The sequence below is a fragment of the Mobula birostris genome, unplaced genomic scaffold (genome assembly GCF_030028105.1).
Source record: "Mobula birostris isolate sMobBir1 unplaced genomic scaffold, sMobBir1.hap1 scaffold_282, whole genome shotgun sequence".
In the NCBI taxonomy this organism is placed as follows: Eukaryota; Metazoa; Chordata; class Chondrichthyes; order Myliobatiformes; family Myliobatidae; genus Mobula; species Mobula birostris.
In genome coordinates, this window is record NW_027275875.1 from 460228 (window position 1) to 485032 (window position 24805).

General features: G+C 46.1%; 1 protein-coding gene across 1 annotated transcript in view; it reads right to left on the reverse strand.

The window, feature by feature from the left end:
• megf8 (multiple EGF-like-domains 8) overlaps window positions 1-24805 on the reverse strand; it is a 128517-nt gene that overhangs the window by 73818 nt on the left and 29894 nt on the right. Inside the window, exons 12-17 of the mRNA XM_072250330.1 lie at window positions 24141-24248; window positions 21617-21764; window positions 13360-13523; window positions 12782-12973; window positions 8868-9068; window positions 3740-3970 (exon numbers count right to left, since the gene is read on the reverse strand). Coding sequence (XP_072106431.1) covers window positions 3740-3970; window positions 8868-9068; window positions 12782-12973; window positions 13360-13523; window positions 21617-21764; window positions 24141-24248 — 1044 coding nt within the window. The remainder of the gene's footprint in view (window positions 1-3739; window positions 3971-8867; window positions 9069-12781; window positions 12974-13359; window positions 13524-21616; window positions 21765-24140; window positions 24249-24805) is intronic.

Here is a 24805-nt window from a genome sequence, read left to right on the forward strand (position 1 = left end):
GCATGTATGACATGGGCATCACTGAATCGTGGCTGAAAGATTACAGCTGGGAGGTTGAAGTCCAAGGATACACACTGTATTGAAAGGACAGGCAGGTAGGCAGAGGGGGTGGTGTGGTTCTGTCGGTAAAAATTAAATCAAATCATTAGAAAGAGGTGACAAAAGACTGAAAGGTGTTAAATCGTTGTGGGTAGAAATGAGGAACTGCAAGGGTAAAAATACCCTGATGGGAGTTATATACGGACCCCCAAACATTAGTAAGGATATGGTTTACAAATTACAACAGGAGATAGAAAATACATGTCAAAAGGGCAATGTTACAACAGTCATGGGGGGGATTTCAATATGCAGGAAGATTGGGAATATCAGGTTGGTGCTGAATCCCAAGAGGGGGAATTCCTAGAATGTCTATGAGATGGCTTTTATAGAGTAGCTCGTAGTTGAGCCCACTAGGGGATCAGCTATTCCCAGTTGGGTGTTATGCAATGAACTGGAATTGTTAGGGAGCTTAAGGTAAAAGAACCCTTCGGAGCAACAGATCATAATATGATCAAATTCACCAAGCAAATTGAGAAGGAGGAGCTAAAGTCAGTTGCATCAGTATTGCAGTGGAGTAAAGGGACTTACAGAGGCAGGAGAGGAATTGACCAAAATTAATTGGAAAACAACAGTGGCAAGGATGAAGGTAGAGCAGCAATGACCAGATTTTCTGGGCCAATTCGGAAGGGACGGGATATATTCATCCCAAAGAGGAAAAAGGCAAGATGACACAACAATGGCTAACAAGAGAACCAAGGCCAACACGAAAGCCAAAGAGAGGTCATATAATAGAGTAACAATTAGCGGGATAGAGTAAAAATTAGCGGGAAGTTAGAGCATTAGGAGCTTTAAAAAAACCAACAGATGGTAACTAAAAAGGTTATTAAGGAAAAGATAAAATATGAAAGTAAGCTAGCCAATAATATTAACGAGGATACCAAAAGTTTCTTCAGATATACAAAGTGTAAAAGAGAGGCAAAAGTGGGTATCGGACCACTGGAAAACGATGCTGGAGAGGTAGTAATAGACGATAAAGAAAAGGGAGACGAACTGAGTAAGTATTTTGCATCAGGCTTCACTGTGGAAGACACTAGCAGTAAGCAGGAAGTTTGAGAGTGTCAGGGGGCAGAAGTGAGTGCAGTTGTCATTACTAAAGAGAAAGTGCTTGGAAAACTGAAAGGTCTGAAGGTAGATAAGCCACCTGGACCAGATGGTGTACACCCCAGGGTTCTGAAAGAGGTGGCTGAAGAGATTGTGGAGGAACTAGTAATGATCTTTCAAGAATCACTAGATTATGGAGCGGCTCCACAGAACTAGAAAATTGGAAATGTCACTCCACTTTTCAAGAATGGAGAGAGGCAGAAGAAAGGAAAGTTAGTCCGACCGCAGTGGTTGGGAAGACGTTGAAGTCAAGTATTAAGGATGCGATTTCAAGGTACTTGAAAACACATGATAAAATAGGCTGTAAGGCAGCAGGTTTCCTCAAGTGAAAATCTTGGCTGACATATCTGTTGGAATTCTTTGAAGAAATAACAAACAGGATAGAAAAAGGAGAATTAGTTGATGTTGTGTACTTGGATTTTCAGAAGGCCTTTGACCAGGTATCACACATGAGGCTGCTTAACAAGTTAAGAGTCCATGGTATTACAGGAAAGATACTAGCATGGATAAAGCAGTGGCTGATTGGCAGGAGGCAAAGAGTGGGATCAAAGTGAGCCTTTTCTGGTTGGCTGTTGGTGACTAGTGGTGCTCCACAGGGGTCGGTGTTGATACTGCTTCTTTTTACATTGCATGTCAATGACTTGGATGACAGAATTGATGGCTTTGTTGCGAAGTTTGTGGATGATTCGAAGATAGGTGGAGGGACAGGTAGATTTGAGGAAGTAGAGGACTTAAATAGATAAGGAGAATGGGCGAAGAAGTGGCAGATGGAGTACAAGTGTTGGGAAGTGTACAGTCATACATTTTGGTAGAAAAAATAAAAGGGCAGACTATTTTCTAAATGAGAGAAAATTCAAAATCCTGAGGTACAAAGCGAATTGGAAGTCCTCGTGCAGGGTTCCCGAAAGGTTAATTTGCAGATTGAGTCAGTGGTGAGGAAGGTAAATGCAATGTTCACATTTATTTCAAGAGGACTAGAATATAAAAACAAAGATGTAATTTTGAGGCTTAATAAGGCACTGGTGAGGCCTCACGGAGTATTGTCAGCAATTTTGGGCCCCTTAACTTAGAAAAGATGTGATGACACTGGAAAGGGACTGAAGAAGGTTCATAAAAATGATTCCAGGATTGATCGTTTCATATGAAGAGTGTTTGATGGCTCTGGGCCTCTACTCACTGGAATTCAGAAGTATGAGGGGTGACCTTACTGAATCCTATCGAATGGTGAAAGGCCTCAATAGAGTGTATATGGAGAGGGTGTTTCCTATGGTGGGGGAATCCAAGACCAGATGACACAGCCTCAGTATAAAGGGGCATCCTATTAGAATGGAGATGAAGAGGAACATCTTGAGGCAAAAAGCGGTGAATCTATAGATTTCATTGCCACAGGCGGCTGTGGAGGCCAAATCATTGGGTATACTTAAGACAGAGGCTGGCAGATTCTTGATTAGTCAGGGCATGAAGGGATATGGGGAGAAGTCAGGAGATTGGGGCTGAGTGGGAATTGGATCCGCCATGATGAAATAGCAGAGCAGACTCAATGGGCCAAATGGCCTCATTCTGCTCCAATATCTTATGGTCTTTACTCTCTCCATCACAAAAGGCAGGATCTCCTGGTGGTCACCCATTTCTATTTGACTTCCCAGTGCCACACTGACATGTCAGTACACAGCCTCCTCTACTACCATGACGAGGCTAAACTCAGGTTAGGAGCAAAACATCAGTCTTGGGTAGCCTCCAACCTAACGGTCTGAACATCGGTTTCTTGAAGTCCCAGTAATTTCTCATGCCTGTCTCTCCATCTCTTTTTTCACTCCTCATTCTGGTTGCAAGTTCTCTTCACCAACCCATCACCTCCCTCCTTCCCTTTCTTCCATGGTCCACCATCTTCTCCTATTAGATTTCTTCTTCTTCAGCCCTTTATTTCTTCCGCATATCACCCCCTACATCTTCCTTTTTACCTGGTCTCACCTATCACCTGCCAGTTTCTACTCCTTCCACTACAGCACCTTCTTATTCTGGTTTCTGTCCACTTCCTTACCGGTCCTGATGAAGATTCTCAGCTCGAAACATCACGTTTACTACCACCCATAGATGCTGCACGCATTCCTCCAGTGTTTTGTGTGTTGCTCAAGGTTTCCAGCATCTGCAGAATCTCTTGCGTTTACAACAGTTTGATGTGTTTCCCATGGTCACACACACACACTGCACTGCGTGGCTGACAGTATTATGCGTTCAACACAGGCTGCACCTCACCAGAATACACACGGACAGTTACGTGTGCTCCCTATGGATCGTAAATGCACCAAGCTACACACATCAGTCTATGGGCCTCGCACTAACCTCACTGCAGGCACGACAGTCCGTGTGCTCAACATGGGACACACATGCACATCATATATGGACATCTGCGTGCTCGAAAGGCCACGCACTCACTACATTACACATTATAGTCCCTGTGCTGGACAAACCAAAGGACACACACACACACATTGCACTACACACGAGTCTCATGCCAGAGAAAGCAGTGGTTACTCACCGCACAACATGTGTGACAATCTGTGTGCTCCCCACAGAGCGGGCAGTCCCCCGGCTGCAGCACCAGCTGCAGATCACGCCCGCACTGACTGTCCATGCCCGACGTGCGCTGATGACAGGTGTGGGAGGCCGCGCACCAGCCACAGCCCTGGTCTGATAGGCAGGCCAGGCAAGAAGGGTAGGAGTCGCAGCTGTCAGACCGGAACGGCTCCAGGAAATGGAAGGAGATCTCCTGCAAAGACAAACATTCTGTGTGTGTGAGCGCACACGTGTGCATGCATGTAAAGGCAGCTCCCACACAGGCAAGGGGGGGCAGTGCTTCCAACCTTACCTAGGAAGCTGCTCCCCAACAGAAGGAAGGCATCATGGGGGACGCACCAGGAAGGGCAAGCGGCAGCCCAGGGGGACGCCCCGGGAAGGGCCGGCGGCAGCCCGGGGAGACACAGCGGGAAAGGCAGGCGGCACCCTAGAGGAGACACACGGGGAAAGGGAGGCACAGATTTTGGAGTAGCAAAAGCAAGATCTGTGCAAGAGCGAGAACCACTGAAAAGAGGAAGTCTCATTGCGAGTGTCACTTGGGCCAATAAAAAGGTGTACATGGAGTGGCAATTTTTGGAGTGGACAGATTTAGAATGGTGATTTGAGGCTTTGGCGAAAACAGTCAGAGGTCAAGGTCCCAAAACCATTTTGGACAGCCACTATAATAATGGGCCAGTCCAGAAGCCAGAGGTCTGAGGCTTTGGCTTCAGAGGCTTCTGTAAGGCAGGACAAGTGAGTAACATGGAAGAGGAGGTAAGGCTTATAAAATTATGGTAGTTAACTTTATAAGATACCAAATTACCACCAATTAAATAAAATAAGGATGCAGGATCAGGTGATGTGCTGTAGCTGCATGACATGGGAGCTGGTGGACCCCATTATGTTTCCTGGTGACCACATCTGCAGCAAATGGTGGCTGCTCCAGGAACTCAGGCTCAAAGTTGATGCCCGGAACCTGAGCTTCAAACACTGCAATGCATTAGGGACGGGGAGAGTTACCTGGACACGATGTTTCAAGGGGCAGCCGCAGCCATTAGATTAAATACTTCAAGTTCAGTCCGTGGCCATGGACTGCGAGTGAGGCACGTAGTGGCTTCCAAGAGGTGGTGCTGGAGCAGGCTCAGCCTCAGCCCTTGAATTTGCCTGAGGGATCGGAGACTGTTGCTCCCAGTGAGGATGTGAGTGGGACCAGTAGGATGGATAAGCAACTGAACCAAGGACCATGGTTGAGGGAGCCTATCAACCAGGGTGAGGGAGGGAAGAAGGGAATTATAGATGTAATTGGGGATAGTATAGTCTGGGGAATAGATACAATTCTCTCTCACAAGTTTCAAGAGGCTGCAGTGTCTGCCTGGTGACCATGTTTGTGACTTTTCATGTGACCTGCAGAGGAATTTGGAGCGGCAGAGGAAAGAATCAGTTGTTGCGGACCATCTGGGTACCAACAAAGTAAGAAGAGCAAGGAAAGAAGTTCTGCTAAAGGAATCTGAACAGCTAGGGACCAAATTAAAACACAAAACCAAACTGGTAATAACCTCTAGAACGATATCTGAGCTAGGTGCAAATTGGCACAGGGTTAATAAGTGTTGATGACGGACCACTGGAAAATGACCATGGAGAGATAGCAATGGGGAACAAACTCAGTACCAAGCATTTGGCATCAGTCTTCACCGTGGGAGACAACAGCAAAGTTTGAGTGTCGTGGGACAGAAGTCGCTATTACTAAGCAGAAGATGAATAGGAAGCTGAAGGTCTGAAAGTGAACAAGTTCACCTGGATCTGATGGACTACACCCCAGGTTTCTGAAAGAGGCAGCTGAAGAGACTGTGGAAGAATTGTAAGAATCACGGGTTTCAAAGGACTGGAAAATCACAAATGTCACTCCACTCTAAGAAGGGAGGGAGGCAAAAGACAAGAAGTTATAGGCCAGTTAGCCTGACTTCAGTGGTTGGCATGATGCTAAGAATCCGTAACGAAGTGCGAGGTCTCAGGATACTTGAAGATACATGATAAAATAGGCCAAAACCAGCATGGCTTCCTTAAAGGGGCATCTTGCCAGGCAAATCAGTTGGAATTCTTTGAGGAAATAATAAGCAGAATAAATAAAGGCGAGTCATCGTACTGTATAATTGTTTACTAGGATTTTCAGAAGTCCTTTGACAAAGTGCCACCAGTGCAGCTGCTGAACAAGATCAGTGCCCATAGAGTTGCATAAAGATACGAGGACAGACAGATTGGCTGACTGACAGAAGGCAAAGAGTGGGAATACAGAGGGCCCTATCAGGTTGGCTGCCAGTGACTAGTGTTGTCTTGCAGGGGACAGTTCTGAGGCTGTTCCTTTTCACATTATATGTTAATGACCTGGATGGTAGAATTAATGGGCTTCTAGCCAAGTTGCAGGCAATACCAAGACAGGTGGAAGGGCAGGTAGTATTGATAAAGCAGGAATGCTTAGAAGGACTTGCGTAGATTAAGAGAATGGGCAAAAAAATGGCAGATAAAATAAGAGTGTATGGTCATGCACTTTGGTAGAAGGAATAAAGCTGTTGAGTGTTTTCTAAACAGGGAGCAAATTCAGAAATCAGAGGTGCAAAGGGACTTGGGAGTCCTCGTGCAAGATTCTCTAAAAGTTAACTTGCAGTTGAAGCCAGTAGTAAGGAAGGCAAATGTAATGTTAGTACTCACTTCAAGAGGACTAGAATGTAAAAGCAGACCACATATGGAGTATTGTGACTAGTTTTGCCCCTAGAGCTAAGGAAGGATGTGCTGGCATTGAAGAGGGTCTAGAGGTTCAGGAGAATCATTCCAGAAATTAAAGGTTTAACGTACAAGGAGTGTTTGATGGCTTTAGGCTTGTACTCACTGGTGTTTAGAAGAATGAGGGGGAGTCTTATTGAAATTACTGAATATCTAAAGGCCTAGATAAAATGGATGTGGAGATTTTTCAAATTGGGGCAGAGCCAACATGTCACCAGTGGGTGGTTTCTTTAAGTTAATCTGCAAAACAGCTTAATTTCTTCTCTTTTTCCCTTTTCAAGGTGGATGGGGTGCTATTAGAGTACGTGATCTACAGCACACTTGAACTGTGGTTCTTTACAGCGATGCTTCCCACTCCTGGGGCTCACTGATGAGCTGTTTTTCAGTATCCCCAGGATGTGGCCTGGATGACTTGAATCTTCAGGGTAAAGCCATGTGGATGAACCAATTCCATGCCAGTGTCACCGACTGGGGCGTTGCAAAAGAAACAGATCACGAACAGCAGATTGGCTGTCGGAGGCCTCTATACTTGTGTGATCACTCTCTCTCGACGAAGGGAGAAAGTTTGCTGCCGATTCTCAAGTTGGAGAACTCAGAACAGAAACGACCCAGCAGACTGCAACACTGCGAATTGTTTTATTTTGTTGGTCTCCCTTCTCGCTGTGGAAAAGGGGTGGCACCTGGCTGTCCCTTGTTAGGGAAAGAGAGCAAGCTTGTGGCATGTCCAATTATTGGGTGAAATATTTAGTGTTAGTTGGACTGCAGATCATGATCTCTTTTTGGGGGCTTCACTACTGCTTGCTTAGTGGGTGATGGGTGCTGATGCTTTCTGCTGAAATAAGTGGGAGGATGAAGGGAGGATTATGCTTTACTGCTGCTTGTGCATGATAAGAAAGAGAAGGCTTTGGGGTTCTAACGTTTTCCTGTCATTCATTCTTTGGAGTTCTCTTCTGTCTTCGTGGATGTTTGTGAAGAGCAAGAATATGAGGTTGCATACTGTACACATTCTCTGATATTACATGGGACCAGTGAAGCATTGAAACAGTGGGAGAGTCTATGACCGGAGGGTACGGCCTCAGGATAGAAAGGCATTCCTTTCAATACATACACCTATGTCAGGACACTGTTCATCGACTATAGCTCAGGATTTAACACCAACATTTCCACAATTCTGATTGAGAAGTTGCAGAACCTGGGCTTCTGTACTTCCCTCTGCAATTGGGTCCTCGACTTCCTAACCAGAAGATCACTATCCGTGCAGATTGGTGATAATATTTCCGCCTTGCTGACAATCCACACTGGTGCACCTCAGCAGTGTGTGCTTAGCCCACTGCTCTACTCTCTCTATACCCATGACTGTGTGCCTTGGCATAACTCAAATACTGTCTATAAATTTGCTGATGACACAACCATTGCTGGTAGAATCTCAGATGGAGATGAGAGGGCGTACAGGAGTAAGATATACCAACTAATGGAGTGGTGTCGCAGCAACAACAGTAAGACAAAAGAGCTGATTGTGGACTTTAGGAAGGGTAAGATGAAGGAACACAAATCAATCCTCATAGAGGGATCAGAAGTGGAGAGAGTGAGCAGCTTCAAGTTCCTGGGTGTCAAGATCTCTGAGGACCTAACCTGCTCCCAACATGTCGATGCAGCTACAAAGAAGACAGCGACTATACTTCATGAAGAGTTTGAAGAGATTTCGGTCTGTCAACAAAAACACTCAAAACCTTCTATAGATCTACCGTGGAGATCACTCTGACAGGCTGCATCACTGTCTGGCATGGCGGCAGCAGGGGGTTACTGCACAGGACCGAAAGAGGCTGCAGAGGGTCATAGTCGGCTCCATTTTGGGTACAAAGTGCACAGGACATCTTAAAGGAGCAGTGTCTCAGAAAGGCAGTGTCCATTATTAAGGACTCCCAGCACCCAGGCCGCGTCGGGCCGGAGTTCACTCCTTACGGGAGGCCGCTTCTTGGCGGATGATGGCCCCATGGAAGGATTGAATTCAAGTTGTTACTTTCTTTGATGCTGATGGAGAATGTTTTTGAAATTCCAAGACGTGTGATAATCGGTGTGTAGTTTACACTTGTCTCCTTCGGTCTTTCTGTGTTTTCTGTCTTGTTGCCGATTGGCAGGTGAGCGATACGTTACTTTTTTTTGGGCAAGGGAGAGGTTGGGGGGGTCCGGGGTTTGATGTTTCAACTGCTATGTCCAACCATGAGCAAATGTGGAGCAGACTCGACGGACTGAGTGGTCTATTTTGTTCCAATGTCCTGTGATACCCAAGGGAGGGGCAGGCACGTGAGGTGGAGGGGCTATCCTGAACTTACTGTGGTCCCCACGGCTTTGGATCGCTCCCAGGTGAGCGTCATCTCGCTGGTCTGGCCATTGCCGGAGCTGTTGAGTGAGCCCTCCAGTCGGATCGCGTACTTATTGCCACGTTCCAGCAGTGGGAAGAGCCGGTCCCCACTGTTCCTCTGCAGCAGCCAAGTCTCCTTCTCCGAGTGTCCTGTCCAGCGTCCGACCTCTTCCTGATCATCGCAAAGGAGTAGCAGAGGGCGCAGGAGGCGGAGGCAGTGGGCAAGAGAAGGGGAGGGTGTGGGGACAGAGGGGGAGGGTGAGGATAGAGGAGGAGGCGGGGGGAGACGGGACGCAAGTGGGGGGTGGGAAGAGGGGACGGGACAGGGGTGAGAGAGGGGCGGGGTGATGGAAGCAAGGGCAAGGGAAAGGGAGGCAGGGGGTAAACAATGGTGAGAATACAGTTAGTATCCAGAGTGCCCCCACTGACCCTCCCATACTCTGTCGATCCCTTCCACATCCTCACCAACCCCTCGCTTACACCTCGCACCAACATACCCCACATCCTCCCCCCACTCCACCCAAACCCCCACTGTCTCCCCATTAACCTTCTCACCCAATACAGCCCACGACCCTCAGTAACCCACACAGCCCTCTCTCAATTAACACCCTCCCTCACTACCCTCCATTGTTACTCCCCTATGGAAGTTGTGATAAGACAAGGTTAAAGACAATGTCTAAGCAAGGATAGCCAGGGGATATGTAGTGTGGAGAGACCGTTGAATGAGACCGCTGGGGCCAACCTTGCTTACTGCAAAGGGTGAAAATGACCGTGGCAGTCTGCAATCAACCTAAAGTCCATAGCTTCCCTTTATACAGTAGCGGGTGCCAGAGACCATTGCAAGATCAATCAACGTTCACAACGGAGATATTAAATTCAATAGAAACTCCAAATGGTCAATAACCCCTAACTGATAAGTAAAAATTCAGTATATAGTGCCTTGTAAAAATATTCAGCCCCCAACCTTCTGCTCACATAAATGAGTATTACAACCAGAGATTTTGATCAATTTAACTGAAAATTTTTATTTTTGAATCACATGCTCCTTTTTTCACAGTAGAGGCCAAAAAATAGGGAAAATTGTAGAACATGTAAAACTAAAAATTCAATAACTGAAATGTCAGTTGTTCAAAAGTATTCATCCCCCTTTGTTCAGTGCTTAGTTGAGCCACCTCTCGCAGTTATTACAGCCAGTAGTCTTTCTGGATAAGTCTCTATTAGCTTTGCACAACATGATGGAGCAATATTTGCCCATTCCTCCTTGCAAAATTGCTCAAGCCTGTGCCAGGTTAGTCAGGGAGCGGCAGTGGACAGCAATCTTGATGTCTTGCCAGAGATGTTTGATCAGGTTAAGGTCAGGCTTATGACTGGGCCACTCAAGGACATCAATTTTCTTCATTTGATGCTCTGGCAGCATGTTTTAGAAACATGGAAAACATACAGCATGATACAGGCCCTTCGGCCCACAAAGCTGTGCCAAACCTTAGAACTATCGAGGGTTTACCCATAGCTCTCTATTTTTCTAAGCTCCATCCAGGAGTCTCATAAAAGACCCTATCGTTTTTGCTTCCACCACCACCGCTGGCAGCCCATTCCACGCACTTACCACTCTCTACGTAAAAAACTTACCCCTGACATCTCCTCTATACCCACTTCCAAGCACTATACCCTCTCGTGCTAGCTATTTCAGCCCTGGGGAAAAGCCTCTGACTATCCACACGATCAGTGCCTCTCATTATCTTGTACACCTCTATCAGGTCACCTCCCATCCTCCGTTGCTCCCAGGAAAAAAGGCCGAGTTCACTCAACCTATTCTCATAAGGCATGCTCCCCAATCCAACTGTGTCATTGTCCTGCTGAAAGATGAACTTGCTCCCCAGTTTAAGCTTTCTGGCAGAGACTAGCAGGTTTTTATCTAGGATCTCTCAGTATTTAGCAGCATTCATTTTCCCATCAATCCTGACCAAATTTCCAGTCCCTGCTGCTGAAAAACATCCCTATAGCATGATGCTACCTCCATCAAACTTTAAAGCAGGGATGGTGTTACCTGGCTGATCTGCAGTATTAGATTTACGCCACATGTACCGCTTAGTGTTGAGGTCAAGAAGTTACACTTTAGTCTCATCTGACCACAAGACTTTCTTCCACATCTTTAGAGCATCTTCTAAGTGACACTTTTCAGAGTCCTTTTTTAGCTAGGGCTTCTTCCTTTATCTCTTCCATAAATACCTTTTTCATGCAAGGCCTTAGAGATCGTGAAGCCATGAACTTCGTCTCCAGTTGCAATCACTGACTTCTGCAGCTCACTCATAACACAGTAGCCTCTCTTACAAGTGTCATTCTTCTCTGGTGACAGCTTAGAGGAGCAGCCTGACCTAGGAAGTGAGGCTGGGGTTTCACATTTTTCCCCACTTTTTCACTGTTTAAGATGGCACGACTTATTGGCGGTTAACAAAACAAGAAATACAACTAAATACCTCATTAATAACACTTCTGCAAAAAAAAAAAATTATGGTAAACGGTCACTGCAAACAATGAAGACACGAGCAAAGGTGAGGCTTAGTCAAGGGTTGAAGCATGCGGGTGCAAGGCGAAGTCGAGGCATGTTTGAGACGAGTGGAGTGGAGCAAAGGAGAGGCAGATTCGAAGGCCGTCCACCTAAACTGAGAGCGAGGTTTGATTGATCGAAGCGACAGGCTGATTTGGAAAGGTCGGGTATGAGCCAAAATGTGGCAGCAGGGTCCAGGCCCAGAGCACATCAATACAACAGGGCCTGGATCTTAGAGCAAGGAATGATCTGATGTTTAGTCGATCTAAACACCGGGCCAGATGGATTGAAAAGGCAGGGTGACAGGACAAGAGGCAAGGGTCAGGCTCACCGCTCTGCACTGGACTGAGATTGAGGTTGTGGCCTGCTCCAGGCTTCGTATCTGCAGGCTCCATCATGTTCACTCTGACGTGCACTGAAATGAGGCTGAGGCTGCTCCACGCTTCATGTCTGAGGACTCACTTCCGTTGTAAATGCTATTTGCTTACTTTTATTGTTTGCAGTGTTTGTTTCTTCTTTCTCTATGCACCTTGGGTGTTTGTTGGTGGATTCTTTTGGGTTTCTTGTCTTGTGGCTGCCTGTAAGGAGATGAGTCTCCCAGGTTGTATAATGAATACATACTTTCATAATAAATGTACTTTGAACTTGACTGCACTGAGCTCCGAGGTATATTCAGTGCCTTGGTGATGGTCTTGTTCCCTTCCCCAGATTTGTGCTTCTCTATTATCATTTCCCTGACTTCTTTTGAATGCTCTTTTGTCTTTATTTTGGTTTGGTCTGTTGTAAATCTGCCATACTGTAGGACCTTACAGAGAGAGGGGGGGCATTCATGTGATCCTCCAATTCTTTTACATCAACAAATTGGGTAAGTTGGTAAGGTAATATTCAGTATTGTACCCAAGGAAAGTTAGTGTAATTACAAAGGGGATGGATACTTTTTCAGCCTCTCAATTTTGGTTATTAATTTTTAGTAAACTGTTGACAGGGTTTGGAACTTTTCTTTTGACTTGACATGGTGCACAATGATGAGCTCAAAAAACTCCAATACATTTTAAATTTAGAAAATGAGACAGTAAAATGTGAACATAGTGGTGGGGCTGAATACTTTTTCAAGGCACTGTACCAACAGCAGTTTTCTCTCCTGGGTTCAGAACAGTGTGGTGACAGGAGTCACCCTTGTACACAAGTAAATAAAATATCCCTGAGTCATAAGTGCATATGTTCTGGTCCAGTTAATTCAGTTTATTACACCCCTGTTATTCCCCTCTCCACATTCTTCCTCTGCAACCCCACCGTTCCCTTTTCCCCTGCCCTGCTCTGGGACCAAATGCACCTACCATCTCCAGGCTGTTGCTGGAGCGGCCGATCTTCGCCACCACGTAGAGCCGCTGGAGCTGCACCTTGACCAAGACATTATCGGAGGGGGCGGGAGCCGCGAACAACGGGTGGATGAAGCCTTGCAACACCATCACCGCTTCCAGCTCCGTGCTAGGATTCTGCACGTAGGACGGGCTGATGCGCAGCTCCACCTGGCAGAGAGAGAGGAAGGAGTTATCGTGTGGGGCTCATTGTTGTGTGGGGGGAGTGTACAGAGGGAGTTATCGTGAGGGAGAGGCGTAGATGAGGGAATTATTATGTAGGAGTCATGTGGGTAGAGGAAGTTGGTCAGGGAGGGAGTTATTTTATGGAGAAGAGGCTTGGGATGGGAGGGGAGGTATTGTGTATTGGGAGCCACTGTGCATGTAAAGAAAGGACTTAGGGCTGGGGTTCGGAGTTTGAGAGTGGAGCTCAGGACCGACGGGATGAGGAGGAGAAGAAGGTCGGAGGGAGGCATGAGGGAGTTGCCTGTCTCAGCACTGAGAAGAGGAGGAAGGGAGAAGTCCGTCAACCCCCCCCACCCCACCCCCATACTGACCTTGTCGGGCTGTGACCAGTTGTAGGGTTGCAGGTATGTCACCAGGTGAACGCCGGGCATGAAGTTCAACTTCTGACACTGCTCGACGGAGCTGACGAAGGTGGTGTCCGCGCCCCACCACCCCTGGGTCCCCAGCACCGGTTCCACCTGGCACCTGGCCTGGTCTGCAGGGAGAAGAGAGGTTGTGGTCACAGGGAACACTGCTGCGCCCAGACACGAGATCCCCAGCCCCTTGCACACTGTAGAGTAAAACAGTGCACAAACAGGACCTTCAGCCCAACCTGCTCGTGCACACTGTGCTGCTTACCGTAGCTCATACCATTTGCCTGTGCTTGGCAAACTGTTCCCACCCAAGTACCTAGGTGTCTAAATGTCTTTTCAAGTTATTACTGCACTCACTTTTACCAGCTCCTCTGCAGCTCATTCCATTTACCCACTTGAGTGGAACAATTTTCCCCTTTAGAACCTTCTCATGTTAGACCTGTGCCCTCTAGTTTTAAGACTGCCCCACCCTGGGGAAAAGGCTGACCGTCCACTGTATCTGCACCTTTCATGATTTTATAACGTCTATAAGGTCACCCCTTGGCCTTCTTCACTCCAGGGAAAACAGTCCCAGCCTGTCCAACTTCTTGTTGCAAGCTGCTCTCTGCAGATCATTACATTGATTATAATTATCCTACACTTTTAAATCTAAATTCTTTGTTCTGCATTCTATTATTCTTTTACATTATACTACCTCGATGGACAGTGTAATGATTTGTTCTGCATGAACTGTATGCAAAACAAGCTTTTCACTGTATCTTGGTACATGTGACAATAATAAATACCAGTCCCTCCAGTCCCAGTAACATCCTTCTCAATCTTCCCTTCAACCTTTCCATTTTTAAGAGACTCCTGTTGTGGTTCAGTGACCAGTCATGTTCATGCTGCTGGGCCAAGGCAAAGGTTTAACATGTGGCTAAGGAGTTGGTGCAGGAGGGAGGGCATCAGATTTTTGGATCACTGTGCTCTCTACCAGGGAAGGTAGGATCTGTACAAAAGAAGTGGTTTATACCTGAACTGGAGGGGGACTAATACCATAGCAAGAAGGTTTGCTAGTGCTGCACAAAGGAGTTTAAACTAGAGTTGTAGGGGAATGGGAACCAGATTGCCAGAACAGCAAGTGGAGACAGATATTGTTAAGACCTCAGGTCGTGTCTAACCAATCTTGTAGAGTTTTTCAAGAAATTACCAGGAAAGTGGATGAAGGCAAGGCAGTGGCTGTTGTCTAGATGGACTTTAGCAAGGCACTTGACAAGGTCCTACATGGAAGCTTGGTCGAGAAGGTTCAGTTGCTTGGCACTCAAAATGAGGTAGTAAATTGGATTAGACATTGGCTTTGTGATAGAAGCCAGAGAGTGGTTGTAGATTATTGCCTCTCTGACTGGAGGCCTATGACTTGTAGTTTGTTGTAGGGATCGATGCTGGGTCCATTGTTGTTTGTCACCTATAACAACATTCTGGATAATTCACTGCATTAGCAAGTTTGCAGATGACAGCAAGATTTGGGTGTAGTGGACAGAGAGGAAGACTACCAGACCTTGCAGAGTGAAAAATGGCAGATGGAATTTAATGCAGACAAGTGCAAGGCTTTGCACTTCAGTAGGACCAACCAGGGTAGGTCTTATACAGTGACGGTAGGGCACTGAGGAGTGCTGTAGAACAAAGGGATCTGGGGATCTGGGAATACAGGTCCATAATTCATTGAAAGTGGTGTCACAGGTACATAGGGTCGTAAAGAAAGCATTGTATTGAGTACAAGAAACACACACAGAATGCTGGAGGAACTACAGGAGATGGGATGATATGTTGAGTTGTATAATGCATTGGTGAGGCCTAATTTGGAGTATTATATCAAGGCCAAGGTGAAAGCCTGAGACCTGTTTCTATCATTAGCCGGAGTTTGTTGCCACCCAAACGAAACTACCTTGCTCACAAATTGGAGTTTCTGGCATTGAAATGGGCAGTGGTAGACAAGCTCAATGATTATCTACCTGGTCCTGATGAAGGGTCTCAGCCAGGAACATTGACTGTATTCTTTCCATAAATGCAGCCTGACCTGCTGAGTTCCTCCAGCATTTTGTGTGTGTTACTTGGATTTCCAGCATCTGCTGATTTTCTCTTGTTTGTGATTATCTATATGGTGCTAAGTGTTAGGTGAGAACTGACAACAACCTACTAACTTATATTTTGACCTCAGCAAAATTGGTTGCCACATGTCATCTCTGGCAGGCAGCATTGTCTGTCTATGATTGCAGCCTTAAATAGAGGCCAGGAAGTCAGAACATTAACACGGATGCATTATCACGGCATCCTTATGAGATGCCGGATACTGACAGACCGGGAGGACATTCCTGCCTTGAGTGTTAAAGCAATGCGCCAGTTTTCCACAGATGGCAAATCAGAGCAAAGACAATGAGCTGTCGATCACTTGGGCTGTTCTAGCTTTGCAGTTCCCCAAGCATACTGCAACCTGACTATGCTGAATATGAAAGGGTTGTCTGCCTTGAGCCCTGTTGAATCGTCAGTAGCACAGCAAGATGACCCTTGGTCAGCCATTTTCATGGGAGAAATTTCAAAAACTGGGAAGACCAAACACCCTACTATACTCTGACTGTTGAGAGAATGGGAAAAATTGCAGTTGAGGAATAAAGTCCTATACAGGGTTACTTCTCCTCCAAACAGAACTTAATGCTCTCAGTTGATTTTGCCTGAGAAGTACAGGAAGGTTGTAGTGAGGTTACTCCTTGATGACTCAGGTCACTGGGATTTGACAAGACTTATGGATTAGTCAGAGATAGTTTCTACTGGCCACGAATGAAGCAAGTTGAAGATTACTGTAAGTCATGCATTCGTTGTATTCAGAGAAAGACGCTATCTAAAGGAGTTGTTCCCTTGTTTCACCTACAAAGCACTGGACCACTTGATCTCATGTGCATGGATTTTCTTCCCATTGAGCTTCATTCAAATGACACTGCAAATGCCTTGGTCATCACTGATCATTGCACCAGATACACTCAAGCTTTTCCCCACAAAGGATCAGAGAGCATCCACAGTTGCAAATGTATTGTGGGAGAAATACTTCATTCACTATGGCCTCCCGCAAAGCATGCACAGTGATCAGGGAAGGGATTTTGAGAGCAGTCTCACACATTGAGCTGCGGAGCGTGTTTGGATTCAAGAAGTCAAGGACAATGTCATAGCACCCTCAGGGTGATGCTCACCCCGAGATATTTAACAGGACATTGTTAGACTTACTGGGGACTCTTGATGCCAAGAAAAGGAGCAATGGAAGTCAGCATTTTGGACACTTGGTTAAACTCTACACAGAATGAAGCCACTGGCTACCTGTCATACCATTTAATGTTCGGACACAAAGTGAGATTATCTGTGGATCTTTGGTTTGGAATCTCTAGTGAGGACTTTCCACGGAAAACTTCTCATGTTAAGTAAGAAATGCAAAAAGCTTATGAACTAGCAGTGTTTTTAGCTAGAAAACAAAACCAAAAAAAAGAGATACCATCAAAAGATTAAATTTTCTCAACTGATGCCTGGAGATGGAGTTCTAATAAGAAATTTAGGACTGCAATGGAAGCATAAGTTGGCCAACCACTGGGTTTCTACACCTGCTGTAGTAGTAAGTCAGATGCCAAATTTGCCAGTTTTTTAGTTGAAACCAGTAAATAGAAATGGTCCTGTAAAAATTCTCCATCAGAATTATCTTTTACCTCCAAGACAGGGAGTACACATTGACCCAGAGTCTGACGTAGAACCTACTCCTAGTAAAAGAACTCTGCAAAGGAGATGAAGAAAAGAAAAGAAATAAGCTGAAGATAAGTCAGCCAATAGTATGGTTTCAATGGAAAGATAAAGAGAAATCTGTAAAAGAGGAACCAAATGAATCCATTAAATACTGCACAGACTCAGTTGAGGAAATTGGAATGTAGTATGATTTACCTTATGAAAACCTCCCAAGAGAAGTTGATGAAGAGATGTCAGAGCTTTTCAGAACAGATCTGGGTAAAGTGGAGAATACAACCACTGGATAACCATAGCGAAAAGGGAATGGACAACAATATAATTGAAGGTGAAGCCTGGTCTAGTCAGAGGACAGGGGAAACGGAGTTGCAGAAAGGAACGAATGATAGATAAGACAATTCATCTCAAAGTAAACATGAAAAGTCATGAGAAAATACCCAAACTGATGAAGTAGTGACTGAGAGATAAACTATTAAAGGCTGAAGAAATGGAAACGGAGATAAGAAGATCTCAGAGTCAGGAAGCCTCCAGATAGGCTGGCCTATGACACAACTGGAAATCAGAGTGTTATGTCAATCACAATGGAGAGATATGTAACACCCTTTTACAAATGGGCTGGAGGTCCTGTGATCTCTTACTTCATTTGAACGCTCTCAGCCGTATGCCTGAATACTGTCAGACCGTAAGTCTGAATGTAACTGTTATTGTTACTGAGTATAAGTGTGTTATTATAATGGGTTTGATAGGTCCCAAAGGTTTAGTCATGAGGACAAGCCTATTTTGGTGTGGGGGAGGGGTGGCGAATGTATTACCCTGGTTTAAGACCATGCTTTAGCATTTTATTTTCTGCAGATCTTCTCAAAATGCAAACCTTAAAAAAGTGGTCCTTTAGTTAGATTATACAATCGAATATTACATTTTAGCCGTTTAAAATAAAAATTGAGTTGATTAAATTAGGTATGCTGAATTAGCCAATAGGATTTGTCTTGTTAGGACTTTGGCCAGTAAGATGACCGGGAAAAGAACAGGTAGCCATTTGCTACAGAAAGCACTGGACCAGAGGAAAGAAAATGAACAACAAACAGGGTGGAAGAAGATGGTGAAATGCTCACAGAAATGGACAGATACAGAAGTCATCATTCTTCCCATGCACTGTAGAGTTGTGTTGCTGTTACTTTGTATTCACAGTTATAGTTAACTCATTATGAGCCTACGGTGAGAGGGTTACACATACAAGGCTGCTTAGCAAGAGAAGAACCCATGGAATTACAGGGGAGTTACTAGCATGGGTGGAGCATTGGCTGGTTGGCAGAAAACAGAGACTGGGAATAAAGGGATCCTAATCTGGTTACCAGTGGAGCTCCACAGGGGTCAGTGTTGGGACTGCTACTTTTTACGATGTACGTCAATGATTTGGACTACGGTAGTAATAGATTTGTGGCTAAATTTGCCGATGATACAAAGGTACAGTACGTGGAGGAGCGGGTAGAGTTGAGGAAACAGAGAGCCTGCAGAGAGATTTAAGATAGTTGAGGGGAATGGGCAAAGAAGTGGCAAATGAAATACAATGTTGGAAAGTGTATGGTCATGCACTTTGGTGGAAGAAATAAACAGCAGACTATTATTTAGATTGGGAGAGAATTCAAAATGCAGAGATGCAAAGGGACTTGGGAGTCCTTGTGAAAGATACCCTAAAGGTTAACCTGCAGGTCGAGTCGGTTGTGAAGAAGGCAAATGCAATCCATTTCTAGAGGTATAGAATATAAGAGCAGGGATGTAATGTTGAGGCTCTATAAGGCACTCATGAGACCACACTTGGAGTTCTGTGTGCAGATTTGGGCTCCTTATTTTAGAAAGAATATACTGACATTCAAGAAGGTTCAGAGAAGATTAACGAGAATGATTCCGGGAATGAAAGGGTTCCCATATGAAGAACGTCTGGCAGTTCTTGGGCTGTATTCCCTGGAGTTCAGGAGAATAAGGGGGGATCTTATAGAAACATTCTAAATGTTAAAAGGCCTGAACTGATTATTTCCCATGGTAGGGGATTCTAGGATAAGAGGGCACGACTTCAGGATTGAAGGACGTCCATTTAGAACCAAGATGCAGAGAAATTACTTTAGTCAGAGGGTGGTAAATCTGTGGAATTTGTTGCTACAAGTGGAGGCCAAGTCATTGGGTGTATTTAAGGCAGAGATAGATAGGTTCTTGATTAGCCAGGGTATCAAAGGGTATGGGGTGAAGGCAGGGGAGTGGGGATGACTGGAAGAATTGGATCAGCCCATGACTGAATGGCGGAGCAGACTCGATGGGCTGAATGGCCTACTTCTGCTCCTATATCTTATGGTCTAATATTAACAGTACATAAGGTAAGCTTTTAACTGTACCTTGGTATACATGACAATAATAAACCAATACCAATTTTATTCCCCCATATTGTCACCAAGTGCTCCAGATCCTACGCCTGTAATTACTAATTAACCCACCATTGTCAGTAAGTGGGAGGAAACTGAAGCATCTAGGGTGTGGGGAGAGATGGCACCCATGTCCCATCACAGAAGGAACGTGCAGACTCCATACAGACAGTGACAGAGTTGGCACCAGACCCAGATCTCTGGTACTAGAACTCACAAAGGTCACCTGTCAGATGATTGCATTTGTTACTTTAATGACCAGAAGATCTATTTTATTGAACTGGAAGGAGACCAATCGTCCTACTACATTCCAATGGTTTTCCCAAACTATAGTATGTTTAAATTTAGAAAAAAATAGAAGTGATATTTTTGATCCTTTGGTTAAATTTGAAGAAACTTGGAAACCATTTATTCAACATTTTCATATGATGTAATTTGACCTTTCCGAATCCTCCTTATTAACTTAAAATATACGCATAGTGGAGCCAAGTTGACGACGTTACTGAACGTGTTCGATTTAAGATATTGGTCTAGCCTTGCTTTGTTCCCTTTGCTTTTTTGGGTTTAGTATTTAGTTTTTTTTTCTTTTTTTGGGGGGGGGGGTTTCTTTGTATTCTTTTTTCTTTTTATTTCTCTTTTCTTTATGATTAATTACATTGTGAGTTTGGAAGTCTATTATACCTGCGTTATCTGAAATCTTTTCTGTATATGTTTATTAACAATAAGATTATTCCAATCTCTTTGTATCAACATTGTTATTTTTTTTATAATTTTGAAAAAATTAATAAAAAGATTTAAAAAGAAAAGAAAGAACAAATGTCTGGGGCTGGTGCCCTGTTGGGGAAAGGACTGAGATGTCCTCCTGGGATCAGACTGCCTCATGCAAGGTGTCAGCTCTGGTGGGGGGTTCTGAACCCCGAGCTGGAAAGGGCCACGGTGGACATACAGGAAGAAACAGGCCTGAACACAGGATACAGACTCACTGAACAGCTCCCAGCTCCTGTTCTCAAATGCAAATGCAATGCTGGCATACGTTTCAAGAGGACTAGAATATGAAAAACAAGGACGTAATGCTGAGGTTTCATAAGGCATTGGTTGGATGCTATATGGAGCATTCTGAGCAATTTCAGGTCCCATATCTAAGAAAGGATGTAATGAGATTGAAGAGGGTTTATGAGAACCCTCTTTACCGGGAATTAAAGAGTATGAAGAGTATTTGATGCTCTGGACCTGTATCGCTGACGTTCAGAAGAATGAGGGAGGATTTCATTGAAACTAATCAGATATTGAAAGAGCTCAATACAGTGAACAGATTATTTCCAATAGTGGGAAAATCTATGACCAGAGGGCACAGCCACAGAGGAGAACAGTGTCCCTTTAGAACAGAGACAAGGAGGAATTTCTTTAGCAAAAGGGTGGCAAATCCGTGGAATCCATTACCACAGATAGCTGTGGAGGTTAATAGGTCATTAAGTGTGTTTAAAACGAAGATTGATAGGTTCTTGACTGGTAAGGGTGTGAAAGCTTATGGAGGGGGGCCAGCTGGTGGCGCAATGACATCAGCGCCGGACCCAGGAGCAGAGGTTCCCGGGTTCAAACCCAGTCGGGTCCGCTCCCGAGTACGCTTTCCATCTGTGCCGGGTTGAGTGTCGAGATCACAACTCGACCTCATAAAATAAAGGGAAAATACTGCGGAAATGTCTGTGTGAGGAGTGGCGCGCCACACAGTCTCTCTCTCTCTCTCTTGCTCCGCGCCTTGTAAAAGTCATGAAAAAGACATCATCATGGACGCACGACACTGACACACACGCAGGCACATGCCAAAAAAAAAGAGAAAGGAAGGTTATGGGGAGAAAGCAGGAGAATGGGGTTGATAGATCAGCCAAGATTGAATAGTGGGGCAGATTTGACATACAAATGGTCCTATGCCTTACGGTTTTAGTGGCCCTGGCCCCACAGTGAGAACATTACATGCACTGACAGGTCTCTGAGGTGACTTCAATATTCCTCACATACTTCACTTCCTGAAAAAGGGGTGATTTTACCTGCAACAGGGAGACAGGAGCTGGTCTGAACACACCATCCAAAGACCCCCGGTGCTTGTGGGGGCTGCGCCCGGCTCTGACCAAACACCAGACAGGACTGGCAGTCCGAGAGGAGGCTCGCCAGGCCCAGACAGCCCACGTGGGGACACTGTGGAGAGAACAGGCCAGCCATGACCAAACCATGCATACCAGAGGCAGAACACCCCTTCCATGACCGAACCATGCGCACTGGAGAAAGAACACGTCATCTGTGACCAAGCCAGGCACACCGGGGACACACCACCCACGACCGACCCATGCACACTGTGGATCCACACCGTGACCAAAACAACCCACATGCACCTTGGAGAGAACACGCCATCCATAACAACCCTCAAACTTTTTGAAAATTTCAATTGTTTGTAAGACAGAATCTGCCCCACATACACCATGCTGGCTGGCCCTAACACTCACGCTGCTCCACCAGTCACGGCTGGATTCTTTCCCCCAACCCCACTCTCCCATTTCCCCCTGTAACCCTTAACCCCTTAATCCATCAGAACCATTCAATCTCTGCCTCAAATACACCCAACGATTTGAACTCTGTGGCAACAAATTCAACAGACTCACACTCCCCGCGCCACCCCCCCGACAACTAAAGAAATTCCTCATCTCAGTTTTAAAGGAACATCCCCTTACTCCAAGGCTGAACTCTCAGACTCCATACTCTCTCACAAATGGAAACACCCTCTCTATGTCCACTTTATCTAGGCCCGTCAGCATCTCATCCTTCTGTACTTCACTGAGTACAGGCTGAGAGACGTCAAATACTCCTCCTATTGTCAATGCTTTCATTCTGGGATCACTCTTGTGAGCCCCCCCCCCCCCCCGCCTTCCCCACCCCCGAACCCTCCCCAGGGACAGCACATCCTTCCTTAGATACAGGGCCCAAAATTGCTCACAAATATTCCACATGCAGTCTGACCACTGCCTTACAGTGCACCCTTGCATTGATTCTCGTCATCTAAGCCCCTTGTTGTCGCAGCATACACTGTGGAAGTTTGAGGCCTCCCACTACAACAACCATGTTGCTTTCACATCTTTCCATAATCTGCTTTCACATTTGCTCCGCTCTCCCCCACTGGCTATTGGGAGGGCTAAGTATAAACCCCTCTGAGAGCTTACACCTTTCCTATTCCTGAGCTCTACCCATACCACATCAGTGGACAAGCCCCCCAGGACATCCTCTCTGAATACAGCTGTGACATTCTCCCTGTCCAATCAAGCAACTCCCTCAATTCTTTCACGTCCCTCTCTATTACACTAAAACCCCCCAGGAACGTGGAGCTGCCAGTCCTGTCCCTCTCTGTAATGGCCACAACACCATAGCTCCACATAGTAATCCAGGCCCTAAGTTACCCGTAATGCTCCTTGCATTGAAATAAAGTAAAGGCATCTGTTAGTTTTGCGAGACCATGGATCTGCGCCTAGAAAGTCTCCACTCTCCAGGGCGCAGGCCTGGGCAAGGTTGTACGGAAGACCAGCAGTTGCCCAGGCTGCAAGTTTCCCCTCCCCACGACACTGATGTCCAAGGGAAGGACATTAGGACCCATACAGCTTGGCACCAGTGTCGTCGCAGAGCAACGTGTGATTAAGTGCCTTGCTCAAGGACACAACACGTTCCCTCGGCTGGAGCTCGAACTCACAACCTTCAGATTGCTAGTCCAATGCCTTAACCACTTGGTCACATGCCCACTCATTGAAATAAAACACACATTAACCCATCAGTCCCAGTCACCCTTCCTTCAGAATGAACTAACCCAACATCAACCTTCCATCAACTCCTCTACTCAGTGTCAAAGAGCACTACGGAACAGAAACAGGCCTTTTTGGCCCATCTAGTCCATGCCAGCCCAGTCTTTTGCCTAGTCCCATCTACCTGCAGCTGGATCATACCCCTCCATATCCCTCAAATCCAAACTTCTCATAAACACGCATCTACACTTCCAATGGCAGCTTGTTGTACACTTGCCCCACCCTCTGACTGAAGGCATTTCCCCCTCAGATTACCCTTAAATATTTTACCTTTCACCTGAACCTATGACCACAAGCTCTAGCCTCATCCAACCCTCCCCCCTCCCCAGAAAAAGCCTGCTTGCATTCTATCAATATCCCTCATAATTTTGTATGGCTCTATCGAATCTCCCCTCAATCTCCTGTGCTCCACTCGCTGCGACTTCAGCTCACATTCACACCACCTGAAACGTCAGGGTAACCCTCTCAGACGGCACTAGCAAAAAGCTCTGCAACCGTATTGGTCATCCTTCTTGTACAGGTTCCACTCACCCAGGAAGAGAGCCCAGTGATCCCTGTACCTGAAGACCCTGCCTCCTACACCAGCTCCTTAACCATGGGGGAGAGAGAGTGGGAGGGGGGAAACGTGAAAACTCCACCAACAGACAGCACCCGAGGTCAGGGCTGCACCCACTAACCCAACACAGGTCACACTTCTCCCCCACCCCTCCACACAAACCCCAACACTCACTGTGCTGGGAGCCTGGTAAGTCTGACATCCCAACTGACACCACACACATTCGGGGTCCTTGCTGCAGGACGTCTCCTCTCCGTACAGTGAGCAGTAGTCCAAGTGCACCTGTGGGGAGGGGGAGGCACAGGGAGTGGGATGGGGAAGGAAGAAGGAGCGGAGAGTGGGTTTTTTTTTTTGTGGGGGGGGGGGGAAGAGTGGTGGAGACAGAGACAGGGTCAGCAGGTGCTGGTACCAGTTCCCCAGTCAAACCATGGCCACAGGCAACCTCGTACAGAGAGGGCACTCACCACTGCTCAGTGCTGGCCCTCCCAGCCCACTTGGGCACAGAAACAAACAGCTCTGGGCATTGGGGCTACAGACTGTTCACCCTGTACACAGGACAAACCCTTCTCCCCCACTGCCATGACACCCACGTGGGTTGCTGCATCATCTGTGTCTGAGAGTCCTGAGGGAGGTCCTCAAGTCAGCCCACATACCTCTTTCCATATCCCCCCCCCCAACAATATGGCCTCCCACCTAGCCTTCTCCCTGCCCACTCCCCATCCCCTCATACACCTCTCCCAATCTAGCCAAACAATACTCCACACCCACCTCCCTATTCTCCTCCTCCCACCTTCCCGCCTCCTCCGCTCTGGCCAACCCCGTCACCCAGCCCACCCTTC